The 18,568-nt window shown below is 33.4% G+C and overlaps 1 protein-coding gene across 1 annotated transcript in view; it reads left to right on the top strand.

Annotated features, from left to right (window-relative positions):
• The window catches only part of LOC124361308 (hemicentin-1-like), a 150,750-nt gene extending 132,962 nt beyond the window's left edge, over positions 1–17,788 (top strand). Inside the window, exons 56-61 of the mRNA XM_046815354.1 lie at positions 2,056–2,187; positions 6,597–6,726; positions 10,061–10,221; positions 15,869–15,997; positions 16,760–16,879; positions 17,616–17,788. Of these exons, the coding sequence (XP_046671310.1) occupies positions 2,056–2,187; positions 6,597–6,726; positions 10,061–10,221; positions 15,869–15,997; positions 16,760–16,879; positions 17,616–17,704 (761 nt within the window). The 3' untranslated portion in view covers positions 17,705–17,788. The remainder of the gene's footprint in view (positions 1–2,055; positions 2,188–6,596; positions 6,727–10,060; positions 10,222–15,868; positions 15,998–16,759; positions 16,880–17,615) is intronic.
• Positions 17,789–18,568: the final 780 nt, after the last annotated feature.

Genomic DNA, 18,568 nt, shown 5'->3' with positions numbered 1-18,568 from the left:
AGAACTGTCAAGGCACTTGTTGTAGCGTGGCACCAGTTTTTCTATACCGACGTTATACTGTTCTGCCGCCAAGGAATGAAGCCACGTTTTTACTCCTTCTTTGAGGTCTTCGTCACCCAAAAAGTTTTTTCCGTTAAAAACACTTTTAAACTTTGGAAACAAGTGATAGTCACTCGGAGCCAGATCTGGACTATATGGAGGGTGTCCGAAGATTTGCCATTTGAAAGAATTGAGTTCTGCTTTGGTTCGTGCACTGCAATGAGGCCGAGCATTGTCGTGGATCAGCACCACTTTCGACGACAGCATTCCGCGTCGTTTGTTCTGAATAGCGCGGCGAAGCCGATGCAAGGTCTCGATGTAGGCCTCTGAGTTGATTGTTTCGCCTCTCGGCATGAACTCCACATGGATTAGGCCTTTTCGGTCCCAAAAAAACTGTTGCCATCAATTTCCTGGTGTTCAAATTTGGTTTTTCTTTCCTGTTTTTTGTTGGTGAATTCGAGTGATGCCATTCCATTGACTGGAGCTTTGTCACCGTAAACTGCCTTAATTTGCCTATAAATTTCAATAGGTCAAACATTCTGTGCATTCAGAAACCGTATCACACTACGCAGTTCACACTTGGCGGGATTTTCAATTAACGCCGCCATTTTAAACTTTCACAGGAGATGCAAACGTGACCTCACGGTACCGCTACTCAGCTCACACTGAGGCAGAAGGTGTGGCTAACGAACAAGCTATCTACCGCGGTGGTGGGTGAACTGCGCCGCCCGTGATGCGCAATCGTTCTTTACTTTCTGGACGACCCTCGTATTATCACGACGAAGCCTATTGTAACTGAGAATGTTATTTAATGGCCAATAAAGATGATTTTAAATCTTGAATCTACTAGTAGTCACATGAGCACACTCTGTTGTATATGCCACCATTAGACATTGTGCCGCTCAGTAATCAAAGTATTCAAATTATTGTATACTGTAGCTATTGCAGTGTCCACCTTTAACATTGTATACGACAGCTATATTAGTGCCACACTTAACATATTTGCTACTAATACAAGAGCACACTGTGGTGTATGTACCACCATTAGACATTGCACTGTTCAGTAATTTAATGCTATAGCTATAGTAGTGACCACAATTGGCACATTCGCTACTAATAGCCACAAGAGCACACTGTGGTGTATGTACCACCATTACACATTGCACTGTTCAGTAATTTAATGCTATAGCTATAGTAGTGACCACAATTGGCACATTCGCTACTCATAGCCACAAGAGCACACTGTGGTGTATGTGCCACCATTAGACATTGCACTGTTCAGTAATTTAATGCCATAGCTATAGTAGTGACCACAATTGGCACATTCGCTACTAATAGCCACAAGAGCACACTGTGGTGTATGTGCCACCATTAGACATTGCACTGTTCAGTAATTTAATGCTATAGCTATAGTAGTGACCACAATTGGCACATTCGCTACTAATAGCCACAAGAGCACACTGTGGTGTATGTCCCACCATTAGACATTGCACTGTTCAGTAATTTAATGCTATAGCTATAGTAGTGACCACAATTGGCACATTCGCTACTAATAGCCACAAGAGCACACTGTGGTGTATGTACCACCATTAAACATTGCACTGCTCAGTAATTTTATGCTATAGCTATAGTAGTGACCACAATTGGCACATTCGCTACTCATAGCCACAAGAGCACACTGTGGTGTATGTACCACCATTAGACATTGCACTGCTCAGTAATTTTATGCTATAGCTATAGTAGTGACCACAATTGGCACATTTGCTACTAATAGCCACAAGAGAACACTGTGGTGTATGTACCACCATTAGACATTTCTAATATTCACAGAAGCGCTCTTTGTTGTATGTGCCACCATTAGACATTGCACTGCTCAGTAGTCAAAGTGTTAATATTAACTATAATGTCTATCAACAAATTCACAGTCATACATATGTTTCATTTATTTTTACATATTTGTAAGGTAGTTTGTATTGTCATTAAATAAAAATATTGATTTCAAATATATCTAAAAAGGACAAGAACTCGTGGTGAGGCACAAGGGCAAAGGAGTGGACAAGGAAGGTGCTCTCAAAGTTGACATTGAAGTAGTGGGGAAAGTTCCAATGATACAGCCTACTGCCTCAGTTGTTATCAGCCCCTATACGGGTTAGTATACACTTTTATAAAAATTTTTCCCTCTAATAAATTTGAAAACAAATACTCGAATAATAGACTTTTTATTTTGTTATTTTGTTTTATTGGAATGTTTGTTTTCAAATTTATTAAGAATTCCAATAAGAAAAGAGCTTTTACAATGAATTTCTCCCTCTTCTTTTCACTTTATTATTTTAATTTGAATATTTTTGGTATTATTGCAAATGATGTATAGACTTGATATCTGTCAACAATTATTTAATTTTATTGAAGGAGGAGCTTTTCTTATTGGAATAACTATTTAGTGTGAGAAAATTAAAATTATTGGACAATTGTAAGTTTTTGTATATAAAATAGTAGAAAATATGTAATTTTATTTATGGGATTAGAAAATAATTGCACTAAAAATTCAAATAAAATTATATCAGTTTTTCAGTTAATTAAAAGAGATGAGCAATTATAATCCTGCAGTTGAAAAATGTTAAACAAGTTATTTTGTTACAGATATCCTAGGATCAATTATACTATAATAAAATAGATTTTGTACCCTATTGCCAATCCAGTCCATGTTCATGTATTCTTATGGTGATGTTTCAATGGTTAACTTTCATCATCAAACCTTTGAAGAAATGACAATTTTAGACAAGGGCCTGAAATATGATTTACAAAGGCACAACAAAATCCTTTTTAATGAGCTTATCAGTTCCGAATGTGCAATAAAAGCTATCCCAAAGCAAGATGATAGGAATATTGCTATTAGCAGTTATACAAAGTTATATGAAAAACACCAACAATAAAATCACATAATGTCCTCAGATCAAAAACAGGAATTACTGGTTGTAAACAATATAAAAAAAAACTAGTAAACAAGGCACTGTTATGCAAGGCTGAGAAAGATACGATAGTGATATTATGTAACAAAAATTACTCCGATAAAGTAAAACATTTTATGAAAGAAAATAAGATCACATTTTTAAGCAAATATCCCTCAAACAACTACTATGGACGAATCAAAAAATTCGAATCACTACAGCAAAGTATTATTCAATGACAACAAAATACCTGATCTCCATGTAACCCAACAGCACCGACTCTGTTTGGATTACCAAAGGTACACAAGACATACCTGACATACCTAAATAAGACATACCTTAGGTGATTTACATTTCAGCCCCAACATACAACTTAGCAAAAAAGTTAAAACAAATCCTTAAATATCGCATTGTATACAATCTAATTATAGCCTAAAAAACACTTATGATTTAATAAAAGAAACAAAAAACACAGAGGTAAAAATGCACAAGAAATTAGTGATGTAACTAATTTATACACTAATGTCCCTGTCTCAGAAACATTTGAAATAACAAAAAATAGCATTACCAGTAATTCAAACCCACTCCTGTGAGCCATTAATGAAATTTTAGTCTTAGGAAGTTATCCAACAACATTATTTTTTTTTTTAAGGGTGAATATTTTATGCAACATGACAGACTTGCTATGGGTCCACCACTCAGGTTTGTTGGCTGAAATATATTTAAACTATATTCTTGTAATGCAACAAATACAGTAACAAAATGACTCTGTACCACCTCGTAGATGAAATCTCAGTATTTTTTAATGGTTCAGATTGGCGAGTAAACATGTAACACAATTATCTGAACAATATTACACCAAAATTAAAATTCACTATAGAAGTGAAAGAAAACAAGAAATTAAACTTTTGGAGCCAACTTTAAAGAAGGATAATAACAGATTTTATTACAGCATGTATAGGAAACCAACAAAATTAAGCCAAACAATCGATTCAATCTCACACCATACAATACTAAAAAAATACGAGGTATGGCTATTAAATAACGGGACTGATATTGTAAAAAAATTTATTTTCATTTTAAACATAATTACTTATTATCACCTTCAATATACACCCCTTCTCTATCCCTGCAACGCTCCATGCGAATTTTCCATTGTTGGAAACAATGCTGAAAGTCATCTTCTGTCAACTCTTTCAGGAGTCTTGCCGCTTTTTCTTGAACAGCTTCTACGGATTCAAATCGCGTACCTTTCAATGCAGATTTCACCTTAGGGAAAAGATAAAAGTCGCATGGTGCTAGGTCTGGCGAGTAAGGTTGATGTTCTAACACTGGGATACTGTACTTGGTCAGGAACCGCTTGACAGATAACGCGGAATGAGCTGGCGCATTGTCTTGGTGCAAAATCCATGATTTGTCCTTCCACATTTCGGGTCATTTTTTTCTTACTCTTTCACGTAGTTTATTAAGTACTTCAAGATAGTAATGTTGATTAATTGTTTGACCTTCAGGAACCCAGTGAAGGTACACAATCCCACGAATGTCGAAAAAAACAATCATCATTGCTTTAAATTTTGACTTGCTCATTCTTGCTTTTTTGGCTCTCGGTGAAGTTGAGGTCTTCCAATGCATGGATTGGCGCTTCGTTTCCGGATCATAAGTAAAAAACCACGATTCATCACATGTTATTATTCTTTCCAATAAATTTGGGTCATTTTCAATGGCATTCAAAGTGTCAGTACAAACATTTTTACGAGCTGCTTGTTGATCAATCGTAAGAATTTTTGGTACCATTTTTGCACACACTTTTTGCATGTTCAAATTGTCATGTAAAATTTGCCGTACACATTCTTTATCAATGCCTACAGATTCAGCAACTGCACGAATGCTTAATCGTCGGTCAGACCGAATCAAATTAGCAACTTTTTCGACATTGTCTTCCGTTTTTGATGTTGAAGGACGACCTGGCCGCGAATCATCTTCCACGTCTTGTCGACCATCTTGAAAACGCTTAAACCATTCAAAAACACGAGTCCGCGATAAACATTCACTGACATACACTTCTTTTAGTAAATTATAGGTTTCGGTAGCGGTTTTTTCCAAGTTTAACGTGAAATTTAATAACAATTCGTTGCTCTATTATTACGCTAACCATTTTTCTGGCAAAACAAAATAACAACACTTACATAAATGAAGGTTATGACACAACAATGTTGTTTACAGAAACGAGACTAACTGCATTCTGAAGAGGAAGTCTCAAACTACACAGCTGTTGGTCATTGTTGGTTGGCGCATGCGCACTCGTTCCACTGCAGCGTCAGTCCCGTTATTTAATAGCCATACCTCGTATGGTACCTACAACTCTATGATACCCAGATTATTAAATGTACCTACCTTAAAGCCCAGAAAACTATAGGTGCCAAGGAACCAAATACAATAAAATATATAACAAAATCCAACGGTTATCCTCATAGCATGGTCAATAGATTGGTGAAGAAACACAACAAAAATGACAAAAATGAAGTAAACACAAATAATGAGAAAAAATATGTATTTATAGAATGTAATCACTCTGTACAAAATTCTATTGCTAAAGAATTAAATAACCATGACATGTGGTCTTTAAAACAACTAATAAATTTAACAATATATTAATAACACAAGCACTGTGTGTGTATTGGGTAGGAGTGGAGTATATAAAATAAAATGGAATGACTGTTTCAAAAAATTACATGGGACAAACTGGTTGGTCATTGAAAAAAATATACAAGGAACATCATCCCAATGTAAGATTAAATAACATATGTCTACATTCGCTCAGCAACTACTGCATGAAAATCACAAGATGAATATGGCCTTGAAATAATACATCGTTGTAATAAGGGCAGTTTATTATCAACATGGGAAGAGTAGCCTATAAAATTTATGCAGCTTTTAAGAGTGACGTTGGTCTTAACCTGTTAAATGAAAAATGAAAATACAAATCTAATATCCTCTTCAACACTTATCAACAGTGGAAAGAATAGCACCCCAGTCAGAACAGCTGATCAGAACGTTAACACCACACGTGGGACAGAACCAGCAACTAGAGTTACATAATTCCAGTTGTCCACCTATTACCACACAGCAGCCGTACATGTAACATCACGCATGATCGTGTTTTGTGTTATTGTGCAAATAATATTTCTTTATTCATGTATGTTTTTCGTTTATTTATTTGTATGTGTTGTAAATTTTAATGTTGTGAGAAAGCCATCCACCACCATGGCTACTAAGGTCTGATGAAGGTCTTTGAAACATGTCACAACACAAATTTTGCTTATAAAACTGTGATACTTCTTTTAATTACTTAGCGAAACATAAAATTAATTATATACAAGAGTGAAATTGAATAAGTGAAAAAAATTGTTTAGAAAATAACAAGTGAAACAAAATAAATTTAATAGTACAAGCCAAAACAAAGGATCCAATATCAGCTTATTAAATCATTACTTGTAAAAATATTTATGATATGTATGTGATTTTAGTTTTTTACATACATTTAAATTTATTATTATGTATGATCTTAACATGCAAATAATATCCTAATTTATTTATATGTCATTCCAGAGGATTACATACAGACTGGACCCAACTCTCTGTACACTTCTTCAAGGAGTTCTCTTGACGTAGATGGGAAGAAACACCCATTCACTTGGAATAGAACTGTAGTCTATGACAGATCACAAGGAACCATGCCGTAAGTTCTCAGATCACAATTTTATATCTGTTTCTCAAATTTCTGCTTTTAAAAGTGAGTAAACTGTAGTGAATATCAAGAAGAAATTAAAACATTACCAAAACATAGACTATATTCAAGAAAGTGTCATGACTATAGGAGGGAGGGAGATGAAGATGAACTCCTCCTAAAGTCCTATAAATAATAAAATATTTGTATAACAGCAATCCAACTTGTTTGAAATACCACCAGTTACATATTTTACTTAATTTGGCCTCCCTAATTTATTCAACTTTAGATGTTTTCAGATTTATTCCGAACTCCTTGGTATGGTGCACTCGTCAATAAGTTTCATGCCTCCCCATAGATTAGTCCTGTAACGCTACTGATTCAAAAGTCCCATTATTTAATTATGTTTAGAAAATGACATTGCTATCCTCTTTCTTTTTTTTTACTTTTACATACTTGGAATATTATACAATGCCTGTCAATATTTTTTTACAGCTATTAAGTAATATTTTTTTTAATTGGGGAACTATTAGACTCCCAATGAAGCTAGAGCATATATAAGGCAATTATGAGGGTTACATGTTGGTGGCTGCTCCTATTGTAGAATAGTGTCAGCTTTTCTTCTTCTGGATCAGGTAGATAAATGTTTCTAAACTTATAAGAATGTATTATATTTCATTTGAAATATTTTGTTATATACTATTTAAATATTTTGTTATATACTATTTAAATATTCTGTATGTATTAAGGCCGCCTCACACCAAACGTCCATGCACCCACTGGATGGATTTTTTGTCATGACCGTCTATGGGTTGCTATCTCGCACCACAAACATCCAGCCAGTGGATGACAGACAAATTTGTTTGCATTTCATCTTTCATTTGAGTTGTGACCCCCTTCAGGCAAACATTGAAATAATCTCATTTAGTGTACCTTAGTATAGCAGTGATTTTGTAAGAAGTGTACCTTAGATTGCTGCTGACAGTTCCAGCGGTGATGACAAAAATACAACCCTACTGTATTCAGTTAGTAAACAAAAATATTGGATGCACCCCATCAATAAAAATGGAAAAGTGTTTGGCGAATTCTACCATTTTGATAACTGATTTAAGGAGGATAAAGAGAAAATCAGTCGGTATTTCAGATTAAGTAAAGAACAATTCAAAGAAGTATTGACATTTATAAAGAATGATATAAAGAAGGAACACACGAATTACAGGAAATCAATCACAAGCAGAAAATGGCTAGTTGTGTGTTTGTGTTAAGGTTTTTTTTTAATTATTAAGAATCAGAAAAATTCCAAAGTTATTTTTTAGTTAATATTGGCAAAAAAATCATTTTATACACTCATCAAAACACAAAATTTATATTTTTCTAAAAAAAACACAAGAAATGTATTATTATACATTTTTGTATTTTATTCCTTATATTTTTTTCACCTTGTACTAAGAAATTAAACATTGAAAATGTATAAAAATGTTTCAAAACATTGTTACCAATAACAAAAAGGCTACCATTATACCAAAAAAGAGTAAGCAATGTGACAATGAGCTTTAAAATAAAGAATTAGCAAAAACTGATTTTTGAGGTTCAAATAACATGGATAACAAGGTGCAGCAACCAATAGACCCTACGCGGCAAGGAACTAACGGAGTGCTGTCTGTAGAAGTAATGCCATGTGCATGCGCAGCTGGGAATGTCCACGCGGACGTTTGTAAAAATCACTTAGCAAGTGATTCCAAAACATCCACCGAACGTTTTTTCGTCCGGCGGATGGACGAATGGAGGTGTGCCGTGTTCCATTTAATAAGCAGGTGAGTGATTTTTACCAAGCATCCAACCTATCCGTCCAGTGGATGGATGGACGTGCGGTGTGAGTCGGTCTTTAAGCTTCTTAGGATATTGTTTTATTAACAAAGTTAATGTTTTCACCATTCTAAGTATTTTTGGTTCCAAGTAAAAAAGAAATAATAAATGGTGGAGGTTTTTAAATAACATTAGAAGCAATTTTAGATCTTTGAAATATTGAAGTTATTAGTTGATTAAGGGTTACTGGATGAGGGTTCTCAAAGCATGGCACTTGGGGAGCTAAACAAATTTCATTTCTGTCTCTCTATCTGTACTATATCACGAAAACAAGCAGATCAACAGACTTGAAATTTTGTATGAAGCTTCATTTTTACATAGGGAACACTGAATTTGATGATGGTGTATGTCACTCCATAGGATTTAGCTGTGCGTTAGTGCATAGTTTTACTGTCAAATTAATTTCACTTTTGTCCTCTAGAGCATAGAAACATTTCTTTTCTGTATTTCTGCCTGCCTATGTGTCCAAAGGACATCTTGAGCATGAAATGAACTATAGATTGAAATTTTATGAGCAGCCTCAGTGAAACCTGTTACACAACACATGGTGTGACATACTCCTACCTTGTTATAAATTAGTGAATAAATAAGTGGTTAACTCATAGATTTTCCTATGAGTTAGTTCTTTACTTAGTTAGACTTTTAGTTCTGCTATTATGGGTCAGATGACTTCTAATAACATGACCTTTGAACTTGCTACACTAGGTACACCTAATGCTACTTCCAGGCTATTTATTGACGTGAATTTCGATTCTACTACTTCTGGTTTGTCTATAACTACCACTACATGTTCATTTACTGCAGTAATGGGTTATCAACAGAAATTAGAGAAATTCACAACCAATTTAACATGATCTAAATTGACGAGATGCCAAATTCTTCTGCATCACTGCTTGAAGTTAATTAAGAATTCAAAACTAAGAGAGAAATCATTACAGTGCATTTATAACATTGGTCAAAAACATGTCTTGTATTTAAGGTGATCATTATTTTTGTATTTATATTGTGGTATTTTATTTTATTATTTGTTATGTGGTATTTGTGGTAATAATAAGTATTTATCTGAAAACTAATCCTTGTATTACCTGTTAAATATATTTATACATTTTTTGTCATACATAGTTGGTCTGTATTAACCTGTTTTACTTATTTAGTATATGTGAAAACCTGCTGTTAACTAATATAATATTATATATAAAAATATGTCATATATCGGTTCTTGCATATAACTTACTAATATAATTGTATTTTTATCCTAAGTAATATTATGTAATTCATCAACTTGAGTAATTCTAAGTTGTAGGTAACATATTACTTAGTGGTTTAATATAATGTTTTTGATTACAACCTTGTAGGAAAAATATAAAAATTAAGAAAAAGAATGTGAAACCCTATCTCTGTTTCTCTTAGTATCAATATAAAATATTCCCTTTTGTATCATTGGAAATTAAGTACATTATAATAATTTTCCTTCATTTAGGTATTTGGTGGAGAAACTGTCAACAGATGAAATTGCAAGCCAGTACAATCCGAAATACAAGCAGCTCAATTTCAAAGTTTCCTCAGAAATATCGAGAAAGTTCCATCACAACAGATGTCCACAAGGCTTCAGGCTAGACCCTGAACATCACCATTGTTCTGGTGCGTATTACTATCAATGTTAGAATATTATCATTTTAAAATTCATAAATTATATTACACTCAATGTAAGTCAAACAGACATATCTTTAAGAATTGTTATTTTCGTAACATTATAAGCATATACTTTGTAACAACAAATCTAATATCTGATTATTTTATAAAATTATAATTGTAATAATATCTTTAAATATTTTTAATTTGCTAATACGATCTCTGAGGCGTGATTTTTGACAATTTACAGTTGTGAAATTCTACCGCTGCAGCGCTGCGGTTGATCCTGCAATTGTAGACTTTCTACCTACAACTGTTAGCAAGCCACAGACACAATCACACCAAAAAATCAATTGTTTTTACATCTGTTAATGCACATTTCAAATTCCTCTACCAATTGAGTATGAAATAAAACAATAAGAGTGATGAAATAGTATTCAAATGCATAAGAGCTTTAAAACATGTCAGTTTGGTTTTAATTACATTTAAACACATAAAACCAATATTTAACACATTTATTTTTGTGAGGCCTTTCGATAGCAAGGCTATCTTCATCAGAAACATCACTTTAGTGCCTTTGTGATCGAAAGGCCTCACAAAAATAAAAGAGCTAAATATTGGTTTTATGTGTTTAAATGTAATTAAGTTAACAGTGCCCAATATAAGCTCCATCTTCAACATGTCAGTTTTGATCTACCTGGCATCGACGACTCTCCAATTACCACTATATTAAAGTACAAGCACGTTAATTATTTAAACTGAATATACCCATAGTGTATATAAGTGATCAATACACCATAAATACAAAGGATTGGTTTTAAATATTATATTTTCTTAATATTGATGGCAATTATGAAGAAAAGTAGATAACAGTGTGGTCTTTCATATAAAAATAAACTTTTTACAAAAAGTTCACTTAATAATAATAATTTATTTATTCCATCAATATTTTACAATTGTATGTACATTTGATATTCTTAGGAACTAATGCTAACCACTTTCCAGTTGTGTAGTTAGCACAACATAAATAAAAACCAAAAAAAGGTATGAGTTCAGTTACAAATAAATTATTCATACAACCAACAATGCTGCCTCATGTGGCATCTGTCCCAAAAAGGTACAAAATATATCTAATACACAATTTTTATAAATGTACATTTCTTAATTATTACTACATAACACTAACATTAAAAATCACAACAACAAAACACATATCCTTCACTGCCTTATATCAACACACTAAAATATTTTTGTATCAGGATAATGCTTACTTAAAAAACATGACTCTTAATTACAAATTATTCTGCACTCTCTATTCCTACATTTGGCTCCTCTGTAAATCAGTGGGAGTGGAGAGCAATGGAAGAAAGGAGGAGCTACTGGCACATGTTGCCACATACCTTAAGGTTCAAAAATATGGGAAGCTGAAAATGTAAATAATGTGAACAAAATTTATCCAAAAAATAGTAGCTCAGTACAAATAAGCAGAAAACAATTCACAAAGAAAGCTAATAAATATTTGCTAGTACTTCTTGATAATACAAATTAGCACAGAGACAATCACATTAAGTTTCTCACATTTAATATTATTTACAATAACTTGGTAGCTTCACTGTAAATGTTTTAGTGTGATAAACCAATGTATAATTCTAGAATAAATTCTAATTTCAGAGTTGGGCATTTAGTATTTTTCCGGACATTTGCCATCGATTCAGTGAAACAAGAAAACAGTAACACTACGTTTCGAGATCTGCAATCTGATCTCTTCTTCAGGTAAAGAACTAACCTAACACATAATTACAAACTAGGTTAAAATAAACAAATCTTACTAAAGCGTTGTGGCACGCCTAAGTCAGGAATCACAACCTACATGTTGTTGTCAACTTCACTAACACTAAAGACATGCACTTAATACAAAACTATACAAAACACTAATCATTAAAACTAAACTACGGAATATAGGTCACAATACGTCTTCACTCGTCTACTAACCACCTACGACTGACCAGAGGGACTAGCCAATGGCAATCGTGACGGCTGGCTAAAACAAGATGGCGGAAATACAAGGGAAGGGGAACAGGAATGGGCCCTTTCGTTATTAATTGGTTCATGCGAGATGAACTTGTTAAAACCATATTGTGACTCCGCATTGGTTTATTACTAATATCCGATCCGTTTGATACTTTTGGTTTTCTCTTTAGTTCATTTTTTTTAGAATTGGCAACCAAAGCGGCCTAATCTCGACTGATGGTTGACTGATTGGTTGGTCTGCCAATTTAATGTATGTTGCCTCAATTAATTTCCTTTTGAAGAAATGTGGTTCCCGATGTATTATGTGGGCTTCATCCCAATTCATATGATGGTCTTCGGACCAACAATGGTGTGCAATTTTTGACTTTTCTGTGAAACCCTTTCTCGTGTTTTCTTTGTGTTCTTTTATCCTTACGTTTTAGTGGTCTTTTTGTCTCGCCTATGTATTCCCTATTGCAGCTACATTTTATACTGTAAACACAGTTTTTGGGAATCCTGTGTGCCATTTTTTGGTTTTGTTTTTTACGAGACTTTGTCTAAGAGTGTTGTGTGTTTTAAACGCGGTTCTAATGTTGTACTTTCTACCTACTCTTCTAATTTTCTCCGATAATCCCCGGCACATAAGGGATTGACATAAAACGCAAATTTATCACAATTCTGTTTTTCTGACTCAGGAATGATTCTTCTGGTTCGTTTGCACTTATTAATTACTAATTGAGGGTATCCATTGCTTCTGAGATCCGATTCAATTTTCTTAAATTCTTCTTTTAGTCCATCTTTATCTGAGCACAAGCTCTTTGCTCTATCAAACAACGAGTAGGCTACTCCTTCTTTGACAGATTTTTGATGGTTGGATTGATAATTTAAATATTTTCCTGTGTGGGTTTATCTTTCGAAAAACAGTTGTCTTAAGGACATCCCTATCTCTTAATACACACACATCCCAAAAAGGGAAGCTTGTTTTGGACTTCCACTTCCATTGTGAGGCGGATGGAAGGAGAAATACTATTAATGTGATTCAAAAAATTATTTAATTTAATGTCTCCATGAGAAAAAATAACAAAGGTATCATCCACATACCTCCACCAAATCTTCGGTTTGAACTGAGCTGAAGCCAAAGCTTTTCGCTCGAATTCCTCCATAAAGATATTGGCGAAAATAGGAGACAGTGGAGAACCCATTGCCATCCCCTCATCTTGACGGTAAATTTTACCCACTAACTCAAAATAATTGCATTGAGTGCATAGTTCTAACAGTTCCATAATTACTGGCACGGGAAGTTTAGTTTCTATCCTAAGAGAGTTCTATCCTTTAATGTTTTGGTCTTCTTTGAGACGTGATTTAATAATTCCGAGAGTTTCTGGAACTGGTACATTTGTAAATAGACTTTCGACATCAAAACTTACCCAGTTTTGTCAGTTTCAGTCAACTTTAGGGATTTTGACTTCTCTACGAAATCCCTGGAATTTTTGATGAAAGAGTCAGTTTTTCCTACCAATGGCGTTAAGATGTCCAAGAGGACTTTAGACAATTCCCCTGCAAGGTGAATCACGAGAACTAATGATGGGCCGAAGAAGGGATGGTAGGTTTGTGGATTTTGGGAAGGCCATACATATGGGGGATTTTTGAGTGGTGAGGAGTTAATTTAGATCTAAATTTATCTGAAAAAAATTCTTTATGTTTTCTTAAGGTGTTTGCTACTTTGCGTTCAAATGAATCAGTCGGGTCTTTATTTAAAACTGTATATTTGCCAGTATTTAAAGTTTTCCGCAATCTTTTCTTTATATGCTATTGAGTCAAGTACCACAGTAGCGTTGCCTTTGTCGGCAGGTAAGATTTTGACCGTGTTGTCTTTCCCAAGGATCGACCTGGCCTTTTTCTCCTCTATTGTCAAATTGGGTTTTTGTGGGAGGAATTTTCTGAGTAAAAGACTGGCCTCACAACGAAACCGGTCACCCTGTTCCTCAGGTAACTGTGAAACAGCCGACTCGATTCCAGTTACAAAATCCAGTGCCTTTACCGATTTTTTGTGCCACAGAAAAATTTAAACCCTTGGATAAGACTGATATTTCCGCTTCATTCAGGATTTTTGAAGAGAAAACACGAGAAAGGGTTTCACAGAAAAGTCAAAAATTGCACACCATTGTTGGTCCGAAGACCATCATATGAATTGGGATGAAGCCCACATAATACATCGGGAACCACATTTCTTCAAAAGGAAATTAATTGAGGCAACATACATTAAATTGGCAGACCAACCAATCAGTCAACCCTCAGTCGAGATTAGGCCCGCTTTGGTTGCCAATTCTAAAAAATGAACTAAAGAGAAAACCAAAAGTATCAAACGGATCGATATTAGTAATAAACCAATGCGGAGTCACAATATGGTTTTTAACAAGTTCATCTCGCATGAACCAATAATAACGAAAGGGCCCATTCCTGTTCCCCTTCCCTTGTATTTTTCCGCCATCTTGTTTTAGCCAGCCGTCACGATTGCCATTGGCTAGTCCCTCTGGTCAGTCGTAGGTGGTTAGTAGACGAGTGAAGACGTAATTGTTGACCTATATTCCGTAGTTTAGTTTTAATGATTAGTGTTTTGTATAGTTTTGTATTAAGTGCATGACTTTAGTGTTAGTGAAGTTGACAACAACATGTAGGTTGTGATTCCTGACTTAGGCGTGCCACAACGCTTTAGTAAGATTTGTTTATTTTAACCTAGTTTGTAATTATGTGTTAGGTTAGTTTCTTTACCTGAAGAAGAAGATCAGATTGCAGATCTCGAAACGTAGTGTTACTGTTTTCTTGTTTCACTGAACGATGGCAAATGTCCGGAAAAATCCTGTTTCCTTCACAATCCTTCCATCGTCAAAAATAACCTTTAAACAAAGAATTTAGTATTTACTCAGAATTAATCATATAGACTATAACTGATGGAAACTAATTATCACTACCATATTTTGTTAACTGTTACTAGTTATGAGCCTCAATGGAATGTTTAAAATTGGATTGTCTTTGCACACTATGTCTCACTACTTTTGATAGTTCAAAATACAGTTCTTTCTTTATCTTTTTAATGTTCACAATAAGCATTTGTCTTTTTACAACAAATCTAGAGTCTTGGGCTTTTAATCATTTTATTTCTTATATTTCATATTATCTAATAAATTGTAAAACCCATAGTTTCAGATGAAGGAAATGTTTTCTTGATTGTGAATCTTAAATTGCTATTATAATGAATAAGAATGTATCATTAGTTTTATTCATTCATACTTCTGTTTTTCTGTAGTATTTAAAAAATGTTAATAGTATTGTTTGTAATTAATTGTAGTTACAAATTTGACATATGTCTGACAGAAAATAATTTTTGTTCTTTGAATGTTTCAAATAAATTATACTTGGAAAAACAATTTTTTACCAGTACTCACCACTAATTTTTACCGAATTACCAACTTATATTATTAAAAAAAATCAAAATGGTTACTTTCTTTATAATCGCTAGTATAAACACAGCCAGTAGTAATACTAGCAATAGTAGTAGTAGTTGTAGTATGGTGGTTGCTAGTAGTATTGTAGTAGTGTGTAGCCAGTGTGTAACTTTTAAATTAAAAATGAACACATTATTTAGATATTGATGAGTGCAAAGAGTGGAAGAAAGCTTGTCATAAAAGTCAAATTTGTGAGAATCAGTTTGGATCTTACCATTGTCAATGTCAACCCGGCTTTCGTCTCTCGCCAGACGGTGTAAAATGTATAGGTAAGTCTTTTAATTTATTCCTTCTTTTATTTGTATTTATAATCACATAAGCAAGCTATAATAATAATATTATTTACTTAAAAGTTATGTGCGCCGGCTGTATTTGTTGCGATCTTGATTTTAGACCCATAAGAACAATGTTTGACTTCAAAAACTTTTATGATCCCATTTTTCAATATGCAGAATTATCATTTTTAGAATAATAACATTTTATATATTCCAAAGGCTTTTTAGTTTTTTAAATCATTTGTTTGTTAATTATAAATCAAATCTTAAACTTCTTTGTATTTTATTTCAAATTTGAATATTAAAAAAAGGGGCAGCACCAAGATGTTCTTGTTGTTAAGGCTAGAAACTGACTGAGGTGCCGAGCACAAGCACACTAATATATATATGCGCTTAGTTGGTGGCATCAGGTGGAAACATTCCTTACTTTCTGAATAGCCCTTGTACTTTATTTCTGTAATATTGTGTAGAACACACGATTGAAATTTATATTGCACGGATTAAATCAAAATTCTAACCATGTAAAGAACAATTTGAATCATTGCTAAATCCACTACAAAATGCTTGGGCCAGATATCAATCAACATGGGCAGTTCTAGATAACATTTAAAGAAGGCTGCAATGATAATAAGGTGTGTACAAGAAATGATTAATAACAATTAATCTAATTATTAAAATTTAAAAACCTAAAAAATTAAGTTATACACAAATATTTTGTCTGTTTTACCTGTTTCTAAAACACTATGCCTGTTTCAGATGTGAATGAGTGTGAAGAAGGCAAGCCGTGCTCTCACAACTGTCACAATACCAGGGGCAGCTTCTACTGCTCTTGTCCTCCTCAGCTAGCTCTTGGCCACAGTGGTCGCTCTTGCAAAGGTTAACTGCATTATTGTCAAATTTAACTATCATCTTTATTTTTGCTATTATTATTATTATTGAGGAGAATGCAAAATGGTTTTAAGATAAGAATCATAAAATGTACTTTATGTTGTTTCAGTAGAATCTGTTAATAATAAACAAAATTGCAGGGCTTAGTAAAAATAGATTTAACTATTTTATAATGTTTTAATTTATTACAAATACAATTTTGTGAAATTTTTTTTTTATTTGTAATAAAATAAACTAAGCAAATAAATCTATTAAATACAAATATATGTTTACTCTGATACGTTTGATGAAGAAATTAACAATTAATGATATAACATTGGTTGATAAACTCAAGTTTATTGGTGATAGCTGTAGTGTGTAGAATGTAGAGAAATTACCCAACCTTTGTGTTTACAGATGAAATAAATGGAAAACTATTTTGTGGAAGGTATTTCTGGAAGATAAATAAACAGAGAAAGTTATTTATGGAGTAAAGTTTGAATACTCGTCATATTGTTGCCAACAAAATATTTTCAAGGATATTGTAAAATTGTGTGTCAACTACATTTCTATATTATCAAGGATCAAGGATCTAAAAATCAAATATGATAGTATACAAAATTGAATTGTGTTATAAATTCATTACATATAAGAAACTTTTTATTTGGTACTACTTTTAAAACCTTGTATTGTATCTTAACATTTAATTTACTGTTAGCTTATTTATCTCAGATGTTTATTTTAGCTTGGGGTGAACTAGATGTGTCAGAATCTAGAGAATTCTATGATGAGAGTAATCCTGATGCTCTGTTCTTGGAGGCCAATGCAGTTTGAGAGTGTGGCATGTGCACCAGGCCTTGTATGGGATAACAACAAATGTTCAGGTAAAACAATAGGGAACCACATAATTAAAGTTTAAATATTGGTACTTATGAATACTTTTCAATGTCACCCTATTTGTTGCGTATGAGTGTTCACTAAAATAGGATCATTAGGATCATTAAAATAGGAGGATCATTAAAATAGTACAAGTAGGAATTATATTAATAATAAATAGGACACTAAGATATATAATTCTTTATAGTTTTTTATACAGTCGAATAGGACAAAAGATTATATAAACGGCCATAGATGTCATCAGCCTGCTTAGACTGTAGTCTAAAACTATTGATAATTTTGTTTGAAATCAAAATAATTGCTCTGGATGTACTTTGATTGCATAATTATATCTACATACTTATCATCTGTCCCCTATATGTCATATCTGAACATTTCTCCTGGCTTCTCCACTAACTCATTTACATTCAATACATAGAGTATAGAAAGACGTCCAGGTTTGTTTGATAAAAGATGAAATTTGGTATTACATGATGAATTTAAACAGTGTTCAAGTACTATTTTAAAGTTAAAATCCTTTTCAGAAATCAACAAAAACTGTTAAAATTTCCTGTTGCCATTACTAAATTAATACAAATAATTGTGGCTGCTCCTCAGATGGAGGATTGCTGAGTAATCCTGTTCTTGCAAGATATCCGCATTACTTACAAATCGGTAATTAATGTCTGACATTAAGTTGTCAATAATATCAAAGTAATGTTATATATGATTTTGGTCCAGAGAGTGTTACAGGTGGGGATGGCAGCATTTTGTACTCCAACTGCTTAGGAGGTACTCGTACACAGAGAAGGATTACAGGAA

This window comes from Homalodisca vitripennis, chromosome 4, assembly GCF_021130785.1.
Source record: "Homalodisca vitripennis isolate AUS2020 chromosome 4, UT_GWSS_2.1, whole genome shotgun sequence".
NCBI lineage: Eukaryota > Metazoa > Arthropoda > Insecta > Hemiptera > Cicadellidae > Homalodisca > Homalodisca vitripennis.
This window is presented reverse-complemented; position numbering and strand designations above follow the sequence as displayed.